At 41.7% G+C, this 20,591-nt stretch overlaps 1 protein-coding gene across 8 annotated transcripts in view; it reads right to left on the reverse strand.

Annotated features, from left to right (window-relative positions):
- LTBP1 (latent transforming growth factor beta binding protein 1) overlaps window positions 1-20,591 on the reverse strand; it is a 398,930-nt gene that overhangs the window by 229,246 nt on the left and 149,093 nt on the right. For 5 of the 8 annotated variants that reach the window (XM_019447806.2, XM_019447788.2, XM_019447769.2 and 2 more), the window contains exon 5: window positions 5,824-5,991. The exons of 1 other annotated variant lie outside the window; for it this stretch is intronic. In XM_019447806.2, coding sequence (XP_019303351.1) covers window positions 5,824-5,991 — 168 coding nt within the window. Of the gene's footprint in view, window positions 1-5,823; window positions 6,244-20,591 lie in introns of those variants that run through there. 2 more of the 8 variants (XM_019447837.2, XM_019447820.2) reach the window with 1 other exon arrangement.

The following is a 20,591-nucleotide window of genomic DNA, read 5'->3' on the forward strand; positions in this document are numbered from 1 at the left end:
ATGTGGGAGTAGTTTGATAAATTCTTTGGCATTCTGAATTGCCCAAACGAAAGCAACCACTTTCTTTTAGTATTATACTAGATCATGTTTAGAAACATAAATCTGTACAATGCATCAAGGGGAAAATATATCCACCACTTAATCAAAGAGTGATATGTTGGCATTTCACTGGTTTTTGTGCTGGATAAACATCAAGGGATCCAAACAATGACAACTGGCAGAGGACGAAAGACTCTGAACTAAGTTGCCAGAAAAAAATCTAAATGCTTCCCCCTCCTTGAGCAGTTACTGGTTTATTAATTGCCTGGATGAGAGCGAACTGTCTTCCCTCGTTACGAAGAGACCCTACATAATGAGTGTAACAAAACAAACTGCTTCCATTCCTCAAAAACACTTCAGTACAAGGTTGGTTTCGTGAGATATACGGGGGAAATTCCCAACACAGAGCAGCAAACCAAACTCAACAGTTAAAAGTGGCTAGAGACTGTCATCTATTATGAGCTGATCAAAAGCTTATTTTAGACTAATAAAATGCTAGTTTCCAGCCTTAAAAAAAAACTGAGAAAACTTCCTCCTTTTTTTCAAAATGAGAAATCTCTATGTCCCCTTTTCAGAGAACTTTAGTAAGTTCTGGAAAAGTCCAAATTCCTACACTTGGAATTCAAGGTACTCTACAACCATGCCCCAACCTACCTACCCAGACTTATCATGTATTATCATTATCTTTCATGCTTTCTGCATTTAAGTGAAACTACTCCCAATTCTCAGAAACTACCTATGCACGTTCTTGTCTCCCTGCCTAATTCCAACAGGTAAATTCTTCCTTCCCATATCAACCAGACCTCCCTTCCCTCTACTTCCCTTCCATCTGTATTTTGGAACTTAACCAACGTTTCAAGTTCCACTGCCCCCATCAGTCTACAATCAGGCAAACATGCATTTAGCCACCTCCGGCTACAAGCCAACCCCTACAAGGGTTAGCGCTGGGATAGCATGGTGACAGAAAAGTCACACGCCATTCCTTTCCCTCCTCAGCTAGACGTGGTATCTCCTTCTTGGAGATCCTCATTCAGGCTCAGGCAAAGCACTTTCTACTTTGATTTAGGTTTATGTATGCACGCTCCTCGTCTCAAAGCACAAGCTCTCAGGGAACAGCTTTAGGATTTGTCTCGGAAAATCTAGCACAGTGTTTTATACATACTCACCTGGCAACAGGGTGAGAAGGAGGTATGTGGACGCTGGGAAGGCAAACCTGACTGCGAGTCACCTTTAATCAAACCCACCAGGGCTATGGTACTCATATCCACAGAATATGAATCCTGATATTTACCTCCCTCAGAGGAAATAAGCATCAAATGAAATAACATGGGAACATACTTTTTAAATTATCAAATAATTTTTGTAATTATTCAGCTGATGCTGATCGAAACTGAGTCCCCTGTAACTCTTCAGAGAAAGCAGCATCATATAAACCAAATGTGTTATTTTAGCAGTCATGATTGCTTTTCAGTGGCTCTACAAATAAGCTATGTCATGGGATAGTATTATTTTATTTCAAACATTCTAGTTGTGACAACATGAATTCCTGTGTTCTTATTAAGAGAACTTATGACTCTATAAACAACTTTAAAAATACCAGAAGGTCGTCTTCATGATATCCCTATGAATGGAAAGAATCCATTAAAACAACAATGGTTAACCTGCTGGCCCACCCAACTAGGAATATGTTTCCATTTTTTAAAAAGGCAAAGGTGGGGAGAGCCAAGAGGCAAAGCTCAGAATGTGACAAAAAAGGTGTTATAATTAGAAATCTGCTTTAAAGGAAATGCCACTTGATGGAAATACTCTGCTATATCATATCAATATCATGTTCATAAAAATGAGTTTATTCTAGAATCTCAGAGTACTTGCCTTGGATATCATCCTCATTCAGGCCTCACAGTAAGTGGAAGTTATACTTAAGATGTCTCTAACTGAATACTCAAGAGCAGAGACTATATGCTTAATAGTCATGAAAACAATACACCTGCCTCTCACATCTGAAAAGCCCAGACTCCCCATCACCAAAGACCAGAAAGACTGGCACAGAAGCAGCACAAAACAGGAAGAAACCAGTATCACCCCTGTGTCTGCTAAAGAACCATCCTTTGTATCTTTTTTAAAAAATTTCTTAATGCTTATTTATTTTTGAAAGAGAGAGAGAGAGAGAGAGAGAGAGAGAGACAGTGTGAGCAAGGGAGGGGCAAAGAGGGAGACACAGAGTCTGAAGCAGGCTCCAGGTTCTTTTTTTTTTTTTTTTTTTTTTTTTAATTTTTTTTTTTTTTAATGTTTTTATTTATTTTTGAGACAGGGAGAGACAGAGCATGAAAGGGGGAGGGTCAGAGAGAGGGAGACACAGAATTGAAACAGGCTCCGGGCTCTGAGCTGTCAGCACAGGGGCCCGATGCGGGGCTCGAACTCACGGACCGCGAGATCGTGACCTGAGCCGAAGTCGGCGCTCAACCGACTGAGCCACCCAGGCGCCCCAGGCTCCAGGTTCTGAGTGGTCAGCACAGAGCCCAACACAGGCCTGGAACTTGTGGACCCTGAGATCATCACCTGAGCTGAAGTTGGACGCTTAACCAACTGAGCCACCCAGGTGCCCCTCTGTATATTTATTATTATCTCTTCTGTGTGGTCAGTGACCTGAGCCCAAGAGGATCTAAAGCCAGAATATGGCCAGTGGCCATGGTGAAGCCAGGACTCCAATCCAGGGCTACAGGTCTCTCAGGTGCCTATTCTCTATTAAACCATCCGTCCTTCCCACAAAACCCAACTCCATGAGGTTCTTCACCTTGTCCCTCCTACCCATCGTGGTCAGACCCCACGCAATCAAGTAAACAGATGACCTAAAGAGATCTAAGTTCTAGTCCTAGCTAACAGACTTGCTATGTAACTAAGTCAAGCTCACTTACACCACTGCCTAAGTTTCCCTATCAAGAAAATGTTAATAATAGTATGTGTTCCACTTCCTTCAAAAAAACCAAAAAACAAAAAACCTGTAAATCACTATGGAAATGTTCAAATTCATTTCTGCAGTTCTGATGATCAAAATGGACTATTTAATTAAGCTCCCTTGACCTTGAAGTCCATATGGTTTTCCCAGTAGTATTTTGACTTCTGGGAGCAGGGGTCAGCAGACTGTGCCACTGAAGTCAAATTTGGCACACCCAAGGTTTTTGTAATGCGGCCACACCCATTCTTGTACATACTGCCTACACTGCTTTCATGGCCACAGCAGAGTTGAGTAGTTGCAGACCACATGTTTGTGTTGCAGTGTCTCAAGTATTTACTATCTAGCCCTTTACAGAACAAGTGTGTGAGTCCCCACACCTTACATAGCAGAGGCCAAAGAGAGCAGCTAACAAATTTAATGAATTTTGAATTTTCCCCAAGCTGTTCTATTTTCCATATACATGTCTTATGTGCAAAAGATTTAACATATTATAAGCAAATATAAATAGAAAAACAGCCAGCTACTTTTTGTAAGTAATAAAGCTATATTAAACCAGTCAAGTCCACAAAGATACTTATGTCTAAAAAAAGAACTTCTAAAATTTTCTGTATTTCTGAAGAATCATAATCTATAAGTTCTACAAAATTACCATTCTTCAATTTAAAAAATTTAAAACTGGTCCCTCAGATTATCCAGTCTTTTAATTAAAATAAAGAGAAGAGGAAAATAGCTCAGGATAGAAATTAAATATTTCCCAGGACTTCCAATGTGAAACTTTATTACCATGCCTTTTCTGCCTGCCTGCCTGTCTCTCTCTCTCTCTCTCTCTCTCTCTCTCTCTCTCTCTCTTTCTCTCCCTCCCTCTCTCTCTCTCGTGAACTACTCTGCCAATCCTTTTGTGGCAGAGTTGAGCTCTGGTTTTGAAATTTTTTTGTGTAAATAAGTTTGCTCCGTTTTACATTTTGAATAGGCTACGTGTATCCTGTTCCTAAACAGCTGCTTAAATGCCAGACAGGAAAGTGTGCAGCGTGTTTTAACAAGTAGACTTCCTCTGTTTCTCAAAGCCTTCAAATATGTAGTTTCAAAATGAATACACTGTAAGCCAAAAAATTACCACCCATCCGATTGCTTTGTCATTCTTACTGTAAAGATTTATGAAAACTGAGAGGAGGAGGAGAAGCAGTGATTGCTGCTGCTGATGGAGCTGAGAAAGCCATGAGAGCAAGGCAGGCAATCAAGAAAAGTAAAAGTGGGAAAAAGCCATTAAGCATGTAATAACCTACTGGGAACTGCCTTTTCTCTTCCCCTCATTGTCTATAACCCTCCGGAAAATGATATTACTTGTTGCTCATAAAAAGCCCTAAGAGTTTAAAGGAAGACTGAATTTCAGAGGTCACTAAACATAAGCCATTTATTTTCTGTATGAGACAAAACTGAGGTCCAGAAACAGTAACTGTCACACCCTGTGGATTAGGTAGGTAGTGGCAGGACCCGGACCAGAATCTAGTTTCCCGATCATCAGTTCAACACACTTCCCATTAGACTCGGCGCTCTGCCCTGCTAAGCGTAACTTGGCATCCACCAACTAAATTCTTTTTTAAAATATGCCCAAACACCCCTATCATAGCCAGGAAATTCACAACACCCTTTTAAATAGTATCTATGGGCATACGTTTTTTTCCATGTACAGACTCTCCAGAATAATGCTTTGACCTCATCAGGATTAGGAGTCACGATAAAGCAGAGAATAATCAAAAGAGCTAATAAGGACTTCAGGCTGCTCCCTTGTATTTTGTCTTGATGATAATCAGTTTGAAAGAGACACCCTCTCTCCTACCCCCCAGACACACACGCTCAAGACTAAACAGCAATATTCCATAAAAAGACCAGATCTAGCCAGTGTTATTATCTGTCTGACATTTGGGTTATTCTTGTGAGTAACTCATAAAGTAATGTGGGTGTCTGTGATTATTTGAGTACACATGGCAAACCATAATTGGTCAAAAAATAATAAAAGACATTTTTCCGTGACAAAAATACTGTATTGCATGACAACATGGCAGCGTGACAGCATTCGGTGGACCGCAAAACTTTCGCCCTTTACGAAAAAGTAAAAACAACACAAAAATTTTTTAAGTAAAAAGCTTTCTTTTCAGGGACCACCGTAGTTCATATTTAAATTAGTTAAGAGAGATTAAAAGGTTTTGAGTGCTGACAGCAAGCCACTAGTATTTCTTCCCCTAAATCCATGTCATGTATCAATGTATAATTCAGCCTTCTGAATCAGAGCAGAAATGTGGTGAAGGATGCAAGTCTGTATCCCTTTCTACAACCAAAATGCAGTTTTTGACAATTCTTAGATTTTTTTTTTTTTTTTTTTTAAAACATGACTATCCGTAAAGTAAAAAATTTAAACTTAAGCAACACTATCCAAATTTTGTAACGGGAGTCAGATCTAGGACAAATTCTTATTACTGAGCAGATTAAACGTGAAGCTGATCAATGCGAACTGTGCATTAGGGTCTCAATGTAAAAGCTATCCCTTTCTGTCCTATTGATACCCCCCCCCCCCCCCATCACCACAGGCTGCGTCCATGATAAGCAATCAGGGGCAACATTCTAGTTGCCATCTCTCTGAGAAGCCAGAAAAGCAGGGTAAAAATTATTCTGAAAGTGATTTAAAAGATCTCCTGGAAGAAGCGTATTCGTGCTCATAGACAGAAACCCATTCAGGCAGAGAGCAGTGTGAGTGGAAGAGGATGTCTACATGCTACGATCTCAGAAAACTCAATTCAGGAAGGACAGTGAGGGACCGTGGAGGAACTCACCCACTCGGAAGTTCGTGGCCGTCAGGGTGTCGGCAGCGTGACCATTCTCACTAATGAGAGTGGTGGTGTTCCCCTTCTCACAGCTGTTCTGACAGCTGCCCTTGGTGCAGGTCACTTTACAGATGCTCGGAGTAAAGACCACCTTGATGCGGCCAGTGTGGTTACTCACTAGGATCGGAGGCAAGGAGAAAAAGAACAACAAACACATCAGCTTAGTATCCATGAAAGTGCCTTGGAAGGTTTAAAAAAAAAAAAAAAACAAGGGGAAAAAAGCAAGGAGAGGAGAGGGGGAACGAGAGAGCCCACAACCCGACAGGTTTAAGGAAAGAGGGAAGCCTTCAGTGCTCGCTGCTCTGTATCCAGTGGTGTCTCTGAAACAGGAGTAGGAAGCTTAGCAAACAGAACTCTGGGATGCACTCCAAAACCACATTTGAAGTCGAGTCACTGGAGTGGGATTACTAACCACAATGCTGCACTTTATTCACGGGCAGACAAAGAGCAATACGGAGGGCACGACATGAAAGAGCCAACCCTGACAGGCAGATGTAATGCAAAGAGGTTGGCCATGCACCTTGTGGTGAATAAACTCTTGTGTCCTCAACTTGCATACTTTCCCTGTTTCTCCACTTATTAAGTCACTATTTGCAGTCCGACCCCTGGAAATGTTTTAGGCATGCGGCATGTCTGAAAACATCTGTCTCAAATCTCCTGGCACTCTCGGCTGAAGTGATCAAATCCTGTGACGCAGCTGTGGGAGCCCGTTTCTTTTTCACAACTCCGGGGCATTATTTCCCCATGTTAATTTATGCAACCTGTATTTGTGCCTTACTGTCAACAGGGACCATCTAAGAAAAAGGGAGGCCAGGTCACGAGGCTAAAGGGTTGCCTCTGTTAAAATACCATCCCGGAGCCCTCACTGCTGCCATTCACAGGCCACTAAGGCACGTATTTCCTGCACTCACGTGGCCCTCTCCTTAAAACCAAATGCTATAACCTGAGTGCACAGCAGAGGCAGCAAAGTATTACAAAATGGGCACTAATCTAAAAGTCAGATGCTGGGTTATAAGCCTGCCTCGACCACGGTGTGACGTTGGACATGTCATTTCACTTTTTCTACAAAACATGAGAGACATGCAGTTCATGTTTTCTAGCTAGTTCTGACGTCCAGGGTCTGTAGTAGGGGTCAGAAAACTGTAGCCCAGGGATCAAATATGGCCCATGGCCTGCTTTTGTAAATAAAGTTTTATTGGAACACAGCCACACATACTCACTTACATAGTATCTATGGCTGCTTTTGTGCCACAATAGCAGAGCTACAAAGAGCATGTATGACTTCACCCAGAACTGCCATTCATGACCAAGTCCCAATGTAGACTCTAGGGCAAAGTGCAATACAGAAACTCTAGTGCAATCTCTGCATCTGTGATACACCCCTGTCTAGGTCCTTTCGTCTTTCCAGGAGCCTAGGCAGGGAAGCAAAGATGGTAGCCGCAGCTGGAGACCAGATGGCTCAGCTCTGAGACTAAGGATGATAGAAAGCAGTGCCCTGCCTATTGTCACTGTGTTACTTCAGGGGCCAAAGGAGAGACTAGCTCTGGGCCAGCCTTTCTGCTGCCATCCTCTGCCTACCAGAGGCAATTCTGTCCCCCTCATACTGCCTTGGTTTGACCAGGACTAGATTTTTAGGAAATCATCCAAGAGGCCTCCATAGGCCCTCAACAAAAAAAATCATGGTCAAACCTGAGCTTGGAGACAAAGAACCTTAACCAAAAAAAAGTTAGAATTTCAAAGCTGGACCCCAAAGGTCCTCTGACACAACCTTTACTTAAACATCTCTAGTGACAGGGAGCTCATAATCTACTAAGATGGCGCGTGCTGGTTTCTAAGCTGTTCCTAGCAAGTGCACTTCCTTCTGGAGCTCAAGTGTGCCAGTTGCACCCATTAACCCTAACTCAGCTCCCCAGGGTCTCACAACCTAGTAACGCCTCTTCCACAAGACAGCCCTTCACCTCCTCAAAGATAACTACCGAGTAAGTAACGAAAGCTCAAGTCAGAAGGAACTTGAAGAGATCAGCTTGTGTTGGCCCCTTCACTTAACACAAGAAAATGATTCTTGCAGAAGAGAAACAGCCTCAGATCTTTTCAAATGTTTTTTCAAGACCGTTTCCCATTTTCACTCAGTGGTTCCAACACAAGAGATCAGGACACACAGTGTGAAGTGGGGAGATGTCCTAGGGCTCAACCAAATCTTCGAGCACCTTGCAAAACAGGACTCAGAGTCCTGTTCTATAATGGGCCAAATAATAAACATTTGAAGGCTAGCGGCCTAAAGGACTCTGTTGGCAATTATTCAACTCTGTTGTGGTAGCCTGAGAGCAGCCTGTCGAAAACAATATATATGTAGATGAATGGTGTGGCTGTGTTCCGATAAAACTTTATTTGAAGAGGCAATTTGCCAAATACTGCTTTGAATGCTTATACAACATTTAAAATTTTTGAGTATACCTCAGAAATTTAAAAAACTACAATAGAACGTTGATTCCAGAGACAAAATTCACATAGTTCGACTTTTTTTACAGTAGTGCGCACGTGCGCGCGCGCGCACACACACACACACACACACACACACACACACACACACACACAAACCAGCTCGCGCTCTAAGTTGTCAGACCATGCTTACAAATATCTTGAGAATACTCTGTGAATCTAAGTGTGTGAAGCCCATTTAAAAAAAAGAAGGGAGAGACAACACTGTCCCACTTCAAAAGAATATAAACTTCTATTTTTTCTGGCTCTTGGTACAATAATGAAATTAGAAATGGTGTGCCAACTATTTTGTCTTCTCTGGCATTAACTCGTGGCCCGGGCGGCTGCCATGCAGATGCTCATACCGTCACCTAAATTCTGCTCACTTAGGCGAAGAGAGACATCCAAAGAAAGCAAGCACTTAATCATTATTCCCGTTTCACCTCGCAGCTACAGTAGTCACTTTATAGGCACTTGAGAGTCTCCAGGCCTATTGTTTTTAAAAACTTATTCTATTTCTTTGCCAAAAGAAAAAATTTTTTGGCCTGGAATCATCTGGATTTTCAAAAGGCAGAGACAGTTTCATATGACTTAATTCTGATTTTTACAGTGTTCACATCTTCTTGGAAGAAGACACATTTTATTTCATATTTCCCTTTGCATTTTACTAACATTCTGCTATAAAAGCAGTCTAATTCTAAAGCAGACACATAATCTCAGCGAGTCCTCTTGTCTTCATGAAGCATTGATTTCATTATAATTAGCGTTAGCTTACCAAATCAATCTCAAAATCAGTATTAAAAAATTCATAGCTGCTTTTCACACTAGACTGTCATGTGTAAAAGCTCTAATAGGATCTCTGTAAATATTACAGGATTAGAAAATACACTCTCCGATTCCCCTTGTAAAATCATTTCTAGGTAGCCGAGGGTATCATGTAAAGTTTAACTTTCAAAGAACCCAAAAGTAAGGTAAACTGCTCTGAGTTTCAAATTCCTCAAATGTGACAAGCTGAAGAGCACACCATTCATCTGTCAAGAGTTAAGTGGGAATTCAGTAAGAGTGGCAGCGAACTTTCCTCCACAGACCACTTGGGTCCGTGACAGGCATCTTCCTCGAATGCTTTGAGTAAACTAAAACTCAAAAACCCCACAGGCTTGCCTACTAGGAGGCCCCTAATGAAGGTAAAATATACCCCAAGGAAAGACTGTCGAACCCCACAGAGATTGGGGGTTCTGAGGATGCTGGAGGCCATTCCGGTCTAAGGCCCTGCATCCCCCATGAGGATAAGGAAACCCTTGGCGAAATCAGTGGTCAAAGACCGCCCCTGGAGTACCTAATAGCTGATGAACAATTACAAAGCTGAGGAGGAAAACTCAGGCCAATCAGAAGTACACAGGCGCAACTGCTGGCTCAGCTTTCATGCTTGGTCCCTCTGATGACAAAAATGTAACTTTCAGATCCCCTGTAGATAAATCAGCCCCACATATCTGAAGGAAGCGCTTTCAGATCTTGCGTTGTAGAGGCTTTGGCTAGAAGGATAGATTGCCTGGAGCCATGTAGCACCTCCACTGGGCCTCCTAGTCAGTCAGTCAGTCAAGACACTCAAGAGTCAACATCCTGTCTGCAGCTTCTGCCAGACCCTGTGCAAACTGAAACCTCCATGAAGAGGCACTGGCACATGGTTTAAAACAAACCACAGATATTCAGAGTGGATGGTGAATGGGATGGAAGAGAAGCCGATATCCTCCCAATAGGAAAAGCTTTCATTTCTATTCCCCGATCATTAATGATGGAGAAAAATTCAAAAATGCAAAAATTGTTCTTGACAAATGGATTTTAGTCTAGAAAAGAGCACAGTAGCCCATCCTCCAGTCATTAGCCTAGGATGGAACCGAAAGCCGAGGCAGCCAAAGAAACAAATATAATAAGTGCGAGACTCACATCAAACGTCAAGAACAAATACAGGGTCCTCCGCATGCATCCAGAATGCTGTGACATCTTCACCCGACTTCAACAACAGGGACCAACTAGCACAGGCAGTATCCTCTGGGAAGGGGAAGCACCTCCTGGGTGGTTACAAGCCATCACCCTGCCCATTAAGTGAAGCTGTCCAAACGGATTTCGGAACCAATTCAATACACAGGTCGTGTGTGAGAAACAAGCAAAGGGCTCCTTCGCCTGCTGCAGTCCACTGCTTGCCCGAAGGCCAAAAATTCTTTGAAGGACAAATCATGAAACTATTAAATAATGCTTAGAATAACAGGACTTCATTGTTCTGCTCTCCAGGCTTGCTTAACTCCTCATGGACTCTTAAAAGAATTCCCACAGAATACTCTCTGTTCCTCGAGAAAGATGCCGTGTGAACAAACTAATATCAAACCTATGATTACTAATCAGGTTGCTCCAGTCCCAGAACACCCTCCAAGAGGGAGGGGAAACCTAGACGAGATTTCTAGATGTGATGTGAGCACCTCCTCAGATAAGAATCAAGGAATATTCCAGCACTATCTCTTGAATTTTTTTTTTCTGGGTAGCTGTTAACTAAATGAAGAAATAGAGGAAGAAAGAGTTGCTACACAGATGATACACATGAAAGGAAAGACTATGTGAGTTTCCTCTCCCTTTCAATTCTCCATTAATATCCTCTGAAGGAAACTATGCCAGTTACTTATCTCACTCACACATATATACAAGATTTCTTTTCCTTTTTATGCATTTAAGGAGATGTACTCTTCTTTGCCTTTCTGTAGGTCTATGAAATCATTTAATGTAAGAGTAAGTTTCTGGATATATTCTGAGTTCCTTACAGAATTGCTTACAGCTCATCAAAAAGCAGGTATCAAATGGACACCACATTTGAAAATGTGCATATGGTCCCAAAAATATCGTTTTGGGCAGAAATGCAGAGCAACCTAGTCACACACTCTTCGGTATGACCTCACTCTCTGATACACTGAGAAAATAAAAGCTGTTAAGACTCAGGCCGACCTAGATCTTACCTAGATCTAGGTAGACCCAGAACTTACCTAGATCTGGATCTGTCCTGCCTTCCTCCTGAAGAAGGATGGGGTTCTAGGTAAAGCCAGCCCCACCCCTGCCTGCGGGCTAAAGTAATGGACCTCTTCTTCTCTTACAGACTCAAAGACTTACTCTCTTCATCCTCATTCCCACACAAACAAGTTGCACCCTTGTCCCAATCTCAAGAATACTGCTCTTCTTATTGTCTCCATTCCTCTCTCCTGCAGGTAACGCTCTATTTCTCTACTCTCCTTACAGCAAAACTCCTCAAAAGAGCTGCTCTCCTGGCTGTATCCCCTGCCTCCCCAACCATTCTCTCGAATCTGCTGCAGTCAAGCTGTTGTTGTCCATACTTCACCAAAACTGCCCTTGTGAAGGGTCACCAGGATCTCCACATTGCCAAATGCAATGGCAAATTTTGTGTCTTTCTTCCACAAATGTTTAGCCCCTCTGACACATAAGGACTGCTTCATGATACACCTTCTCCAAAGGGCTTCTAGGTTACACTACTCTTTTGTGGTTCTCTCCTACCTTGTTGGCCACTGTTCCACATGACCCTACTCAGCGGAGGGCCCCAAAGTTCAGTCTCTGTAGCCTTCTCTTTTCTATACTGACTTCCTAGATGATATCATCCTGTCCCATCGCATGGATTTAAAGACTACCTACACACCTACATATAGAAAATGTTGAACTATGGCCTGGACCACCTCTACCTTGTATGTGTGTATACCCAAGCAACCAACGATTCACGATGATGGGCCTTTCTTAGGTAAATAGCTAATGTCTCACAGACACCTCAAGGAAAATGTATTCAAAAGCAAGCTTTAATTCCTTCCTGTACTCAAAGCCAAACCTGCTCCTATTCAAGTCTTCCCCATCTCAGAAAACAGCAAGTCTATTTTTGACTAGGTAGCGGGCGGGCGGTGTCCATCTGGGACTCAATACAACAGCAAATCCTGTGAGCTCTATTTCCAGAAGGTAGGTAACAATTTCTCACCACTTCCATGACAAACACTCTGGTACAATCCACCACCATCTTGTGTCTGGATTATTTCAACAGTCTCCTAAACCAGACTCCTTGCTTCCACCTTTGCCCTCTTGCAGTTTATTCGGGAGAATAAATAGCTCGCAGGGTATCTTTTTTTTTTTTTTTAATGTTTGTTTATTTTTGAGAGAGTGAAAGCGTGATTGGGGAGGGGCAGAGAGGGGGGGTGGGGGAAGAGGATCCAAAGCAGACTCTGCATTGACAGCAGTGAGCCGATGCAGGGCTCGAACCTATGAACCACGAGATCATGACCCGAGCCGAAGTCAGACGCTCAACCAACTAAGCCACCCAGGCGCCCCTCACGGTATCATTTTGTAATTTATGTTCATCAATTCATAGCACCCCCACCCCCTTCAGTGGCTTCCCATCACAATCAGAACACAAGCCAAAGGCCTCACAATGGCCTACTGGGGCCTCCACGGCTGCAAACCCCTGACCTCATCTGCCACAACCCTCCTTAACCCATTCACTCTGGCTTCCTTGCTTCCATCTCAAGCCTTTTGCACTTGCTGTTCCCTCTGCCTACAACACTCTTCCTCTGATCCATGCAGCTTCCTCCCTCACTTCCTTCAAGACTTCTCCAGAAGGTCAGATTATCAGGGAGGCCTTTCCTGACTACCTGACATAAAACTGCAACACCTCACACATTACCTATCCCCCATACCTTGCCCTACATTTCCTATTCATTATAAACACATTTATATATTTACTGTTTGATTATCACCATGGGAACACAAACTCCATCAGGGCAGGAATGTGTCTGGTCACTGTTAGATGTCCAACATGTGTCTCATACTAACTGCTCGAGAAAAATAACTGAATGAACAAACTTCACTGAAAGAAACTAAATAAATAATATTTACCAATGGGCTAATTGCCAGTAGTGTTAAAGCAGTAAAGAACACTCTTACTAAGTCTTTAGCCTCAAAACATACTTAACAGATGCTGCATTTGTCAAAGACAAATGAAATGTTTTAGCCATAAAACAAGGGAAAACACAGTTGTTATTCAGGAAACTCTGCAATCATTACAAAACACGTTTTTCCCAAAACCATTAAAACATTACCCAAAAATGGCCAATGACATAAAAAGTGAAAATTTTCAATTAAACATGTCAATGAGAGAATAACTGAATAAACAGGAAATAGAAATTTCTCAAACACTTTTTCTAAAGAAAAACAATTATTTGCTCCCAAAGTTTCACAACATATTACGCAGAAACCAAACCCACACATGATAGAAACTTCCTTTAACTGTATAAATAAGAGTTACAATGATGTGTAAGGAGTTGTTTTTTTCTTTTTTACGATTATTCACTTTTTTTTTTTTTTTTGAGAGAGATAAAGAGAGTACATAGTGAGGGAGGGGCAGAGACAGAATCCCAAGCAGGCTTCAAACTGTCAGCCCAGAGCCCGACATGGGGCTCGAACTCACAAACCATGAGATCATGACCTGAGCCAAAATCAAGAGTCAGACATTTAAGTGACTGAGCCACTCAGGCACCCCAATGTATAAGGAGTTTTTAAGCCAATTTTTCATTTACTAAGCATCAATTCCCCTTGTCAGGCAATGAATGAGGAAATTGAAAATACTACTTACCAAGATTCTGTGAGTCTCATATGAATTACCACTAGGCCATAAAACCTACCCAATCATAGAAATACATGTTGGTTTCTAGCTCAGGGAGATTGGCCAAGAGACTAGCCAGAGATCTAGCACAAAGACAGTAGATTTCATCCCAAATTTCCACGCATTTGAGGAGTCAGGTCTAATTTCCTATTTCATTCATTCAGTCTTTGTTTTATCTTGACTCAAGGTATAAAAACTCAAATTGTCACCTATAATCACATTTTCTCAACCTTCAATCTTACCCTGCCACCCGGACTCCAATGCCCTAAAAGGACTCTAACAGCACACCTTGAGACTATGGGATTTTTTTTTTTTTCATAGTTCCTTTTTCTCCTTGGAGTTTCTACTCTTCAAACACCAATCATAAGCTCTCTTCTCTAAAAATATTTTTTAAAAGATCCTATTTTTATCTCTGGAACAAAATCAAGTATGTTTGAAAGTGCAATATATTTTATAGTCAAAAGACTAACTTTTACCCAACAAGTACTTTGCTCACCCAGCAGGACCTGACCCAGTGTTTGGGGAAAGAAATACAGTCAGTACTAAAAGTGGAAAACTAGCAAAACAAACCAATGGCTTTCTGACATTTTCATATTCTGACCTTTTTTGTAAAGTATTTTCTTTAACATCCCGAGGGGATTCAACTATCCAGGCATACCTCAGCTAACAGATAAGGAACGCCTAGAAAAGTTCAGGATAGGCTCCAGACTGCAGTCCAGGGAAAGAGGTGACCACACTCAAAGGCACCACAACCAATTAGAAATAGTGCTGGGGCACCTCAGTCCTGGTGTCCTGCAATTGCAGCAGGCTGTTCCACGGGGGTTCCTTTGACACAACTTTAAAAACTCACCTGTCTAGAACATATCCAGAAATCTCTGCTCCTAATCTTAAATACCAGGGAACCTACTGCCCCCATCCTATACAGAAGGGACAGTGGCATCTGAAATGTTACGACACAGGGTTGAAGAAACATATCCCAAGGTGACAGTACTTAACTCAGTTCATAACATAAAATGAAGCAAAGAAGAAAATGAGGGAGGAGCGGGGGTTCGGGGCAGCTCAGTGTAGGCATGTTCTCAATTCAATTCTGACAACCATGGGAACCACACTTGAGAAAGACTGAGTGAGTTTGTCCAGGAATTTTCTTCTTTTTTGGCATCAACATTCAAGATGCTACTCTTTCTAAGTGGTTGTCTCCCAAGGGAGAAATACCATTTAAAAGATGCATTTTTGCATGTGAAAATCTCTACCTCCTTTCAAGAACCCGGGTCTTAGCAGCTCTCGCCTTTAGATCCCACCCACGGCCACAGGAGGAGGGGCTTTGGTGCCACTGACAAGAGAGGCCTTCACTGCTGTTCCTGAACCCAGTGAACGAGGGGCAGAGCGGGGAACACTTTCAGGTCTTCTAGCCCTAGTACTCACACAATCGGGCTAGTTTGTATAGCTTCCTTACAGAAACCATGGGTTAGGTATGCTCCACATGATTCAAATTTTCTGTGCCTTAATTTGGAACAGAATTAGGTTTTATTTGTCCCCACATTTGTTGTTTTTCCAAAGAAAGTAAATGGAGGCATTTGTTATCAGTCTATCACTCACCATTTCCATAAATAACATCTGTTTGTTTGTATGTGGAAAAGCAAGTCTGACTCAAAGGACAGATTATCTGCTGAGCTATTTGTTTACCAAGGAACAAATTTCATGACTTATCCACCAGCTTGATTAAGTGGGGGCCACTTCTCATGAGGGTCCCAGATTATATCTACCATGCAATTTCAAAGTTAGAATTCCATATAATTTACACACTGGTTATGACAAATATTTCTGACAAAATCAAACTCCCTAAAAAAAAGTTGAGACCCTTCCCCACAGACACTGAATCTAGCCTCACATCCTACAACATCCCACAAAGAGTCCAGGCATTAGCTGAACCAAACTGTCCAATGGTCCTCATTCACATGCCACATTGCTTCACGTGACATTTTTCTCCCTCTAGAAAACCTTTCCTCCTTTCTTTCCACCTTTCATCCTCCTGAACCAACCCACCTACCCACTCCCTACACAATTTTAAGCAACCTAGGCATGCCTGTTTGAACAGTGCATCTCTCCATTTTCCCCTAGCTGTTTGCACATAATCCTGTTTATGTGTACTTCCTTACTTTTCCAATCTTCCTTTGGCCTCGATCAAGCCCAAGGAAACAGTCTGTATTTTTATCCTCCCCCTCTATTTATAACAAAAGTCCACCTAGTGGCTCTCCCTCTTTGAGAACAAGAAAAGATTATATGGTCAGAGGGGAGTGCATAGCAAAGAACACAAGGGTAGTAAATGAAGATAAAGGAATCGAAGGCAGTATGAACTCAGACAAGGAATACTCAGGAATTCCATTGTCCATGGCAAAGGCAAAGAAGCAACTTTTACTCAAACTAATAACTGAAAGTCACAAAACTTTAAAGGAGCCAAATGCCATCAGGGTTCCATTGCCTTTGTAAGGGGGCTTGGAAACTTCACTCTTACACTAAAGGCAGACACTAAGAAGAAAATGACCTATCACACATTACAAAATCTACATTTGGCCTGAAAGAAGGAAGAACTCAAAAGACAGAGCAAAGAGGGAAACCAAAACTTCCTGTACCTTGTGCAGGTATTCTGAATCACTGCAACTGCCAGGCCAGAAGCAGGCACCTTGATGTGCCTCTGGGGGAGTCCAATTCTATCACACAGGCAAGAAGAATCCAGAGCAAACAGATACTACAATATGAATGCATTTTATTTTAAGAAATACTAAGGAAGGTGAAGATATGAACATTTTTCTAACTGCTGAATTTTGATGGGCTCAGGTGAAAGAAAAATCTGTTGAAGCAACTGGCTATATAGGAGAAAACTGGTATTCTTAAATCTCTGAATTTAGGGACTCCTGGGTGACTCAGTTCGTTGAGCATTCAACTCTTGATTTCAGCTCAAGTCATGATCCTAGTGTTGTGGGATCAAGCCCTACAATCCCATTGCTTAGGATTCTCTCTCTCTTTCTCTTTCTCTTTCTCTCTCTCTCTCTCTCTCTCTCCCCCTCTGCCCTTGTTGGCCCTCTATCATCATATATCTCAAATAATTCTCTTCATAGAATCAGAGGTATCCAAGCTTGCAGAACACAGATTCTATCATTCACTTTTTGTTCTCTTCCCTGAAGCACAAACTTCTTTCTGCTCAGTTTTTAAATGACTCCATCAAATGGCCCCAACTACTTTCTCCAAGGGATTACTGCCAAGTTCAATAGAACTCATCATTATAAAAGATTTCTGCCTAAATATCCCTTTTCTCAAAGTTGTATTCCATCTTTTATTTATCATGTAATAAACAAAACTGAAAAATGATTAGTTGCCAATTAAAAATGAATTACTGATGTGTAGTCACACATTGTCACTTTTCCAGCTTTCAGTTAATTCTTTTTAGGTTACTCATGCTCAAATTCCTCTCTCCATCAAGACAGTGCCTCTCCTGTTGAACAGTGTGATGGTTTTAAAATCTATCCACAAATCCTTTGATACTTTCTTCAAGAGGTGAAATCTAATTCCACTTCCCTTGAGCATGGGCTGGTCTTAGCAATTGATGTCTAAAGCAAAAAATAAAACAGAAGTGATTATTTCAACTTCAGAGACTAGATCATAAAAGGCACTGCAGCTTCTGTCTTGAGCTCTCTCTGTCCAATCACTCACTCTGGGGGAAAGCCAGCTCCCAGGCCACGAGAATACTTAGAGAGCCCACAGAGAGGCCCACATGGCAAAGAACCAAAGTCTCCTGCCAAAAGCCAGGTGAGTGAACAAACCTGAGAGTGGATCTTCCAGCCCCAGTCAAGCCTTCAGATGATGGCAGCCCCTGCTGATACCCTGACTGCAACTTCATGACAGAATCTGAGACAAAACCAACCAGCTAACCAACCAGCTTCTGAATTTATCAGCCAAAACCAACTAGCTAAACAACCAGCTTCTGAATTTCTGAGGCAGAGAAACTGTAAGATAACGTTTGTTGCTTTAAGCCACTAAGGTTTGGGTTAATTTATTATATAGTAAAATATAAATACCCACACTCCTCTGTTCTTTTCCCCTACACACACACACACACACACACACACACACATTTCTCTGCTTTTCTTTTTCCCTAGATTCTGAGAACACAGAAACAGACTTTATGGACCTTTCTAAATGTACAGAGCACTGTAAGACTCATGAAACATGTACTGAGTACCTAATGAAGCTTCAGAGCTCACATGCACCCCACAATCATTTAAGTGACATTCCTATCCCTTCAGAAACTAGGAAACTACAGAGATATTCATCAGGAACCTGACCAAGGTCATTTTGCTAGGAAATGGCAGGGCTGGGATTTCAACACAAGCCTTCACACTCTCCCCTAATGCCTCTCCTACACTTCTAGTAGGTGCTTAAGATACTAGGCACCTGGGAAGTTTGGAGCAAGGGAAGGAAACAGACTGAGCACATCCTAGGTGTTTGACAGTATGTCAGGTGTCATCTCATTTCCTTCTTATGACAGAGTAAGTGCTAAGATTTTTATTTGACAAAGAAACTAATATTCAGAGGTTCAATGGAATAGAATACAGTAAAATGACTCACAGGCACCACTCTTCAGCATCTTGAAAACTAGGGTGGGAAAAAAAAGACACTGAGAATACTACTCATACAGCTCATCTACCTCACAAGATTGTGGTAGGGGCCATTTGAAATAATTTGTACGGATATAATTCATAAGCTGTTAACTACTATGCAAATCCAAGAGGTATCATTACGTGTGGTCAGCTCTTAGCAGAGTAACTGTGAGGTAAAGCTCAAGCTAGTAGTGACACTTACCCCATGATATATTATACAGCAAAAGCCACAAGAACGTCTAAATATGGAAAATTTCATCTCAAGATGTTTGCATTACAATCTTAATTATTATTTAAGACTCTACGATAAAGGAAAATTGCAGGGTGGACTTTGGTTCCTACAAAATTTCCAGGTAAGAGCTGATGGCTTGACTTGGTTTGAAAGGCATCTAAATGGATTTCCGCAAATAATTAGAATGGCTTATTTTGCATCTGACTAAGTTAAACAATTCTTGCCAGAAACTCTAAGTTCAGATAATTTTTAAGTGTTATTGTCATAAAAGCCCTACAAATCATGAAGCTGACAGGTTTTTTTAACGTAGTCAAACTTAGCTTTGCACCCACGTAAAAATAACAGAGAAAGCTCAAGTAGCACTCTTTTTTTCCACCTTTTTTACTGAAATATAGTTGAAACACAATGTTACATTCATTTCAGGTGTACAACGCAGTGTTTCAATAACTATGTCCATGGTACTGTGCTCATCTCATGTATAGCTACCATTGGTCACCATATCGGGTAAAGTGGCACTCCTCCCAATGAGTAAGATCAGTTTAGGCAATTTTTTAAAATATTTTTTTTAATGTTTGTTTTTGAAAAAGAGAGAGAGAGAGAGAGAGAGAGCGTGTGCACAAGTGGGGGAGGGGCAGAGAGACGGGGACAGAGAATCCGAAGCAGGCTCTGCCCTGACAGTAGCAAGCCCAATGGAGGGCTCGAACTCATGAACATGAGATCATGACCCTAGCCAAAGTTGGACGCTTAACCGACTGAGCCACCCAGGCATCCTGGTTTGGGCAATTTTTAACTCATTGTATTTTTGTTCCCAAGAAACTTATACGAATACATGTAGGATAAATTTTAAATAGTCCATATACTAATATCATGATGTAACATACTGGCTTAATTTAACAGCAAGCACTCAGTACAGTGGTTGGCACACAGTAAGTACCCAATAGATGAGAAAAATGCAATCTATGGAGTGTCACTGGTGGAGACAAATAGCTTATGTCCAAATTTCCTAATTATCTGATGCTCAGAGACAAGAATATAGTTTCTAGTACCTTTAGCAGGTTTTTAAAACATACATATTATATGTTCTTGAGGTATATTAAGGTGTGGTTTGGAAACTGGGATCTCTGACAAGAAACATTATGAATCACTTTCTCCACTAAGAGTCTTTTTTAAAACTTTAAAAAGAGGCATCTAATTTTGCTCCATTTCCACGCTGGAGACATGGCAGAGCACGCCTGACAGGTATTTACACGCATGCCCCACCGTGGCTGCCCGAAAACCCATACCAGAAAAAGAGGAGGAGGAGGCATAATGGGATTTCAGGGGTCTTCTAAAAAGGTTTCTGTCCACACTCACTCATGAACTGAAACTGGACATTTTCCATTCGATGTAATCAAGAATCCGAGACCTGAAAACATTTCTATTAAAAATCCAAATGGGCACTGAGGCATAAATATGGTTAACGCAGCAGGCCCTATGAAAGCCCAGGCCACGAGGACAATTCTGAGTGCTGCAGTGGTCTTGGGGAAAATATGGAACCGGCCCCACTTACTTCTCTGTGCATCTACCAACCTACCCCAAGCTTTCTCAGACAGAAGATGTAGACAGGATTAAGGGGGTAAAGAGGGGTAAAGCAGCTGGGTTTTCCTGCTCTAAATGA

Source organism: Panthera pardus, unplaced genomic scaffold (genome assembly GCF_024362965.1).
Source record: "Panthera pardus isolate Hobbes unplaced genomic scaffold, ASM2436296v1 HiC_scaffold_26, whole genome shotgun sequence".
NCBI classification, from domain to species: Eukaryota; Metazoa; Chordata; class Mammalia; order Carnivora; family Felidae; genus Panthera; species Panthera pardus.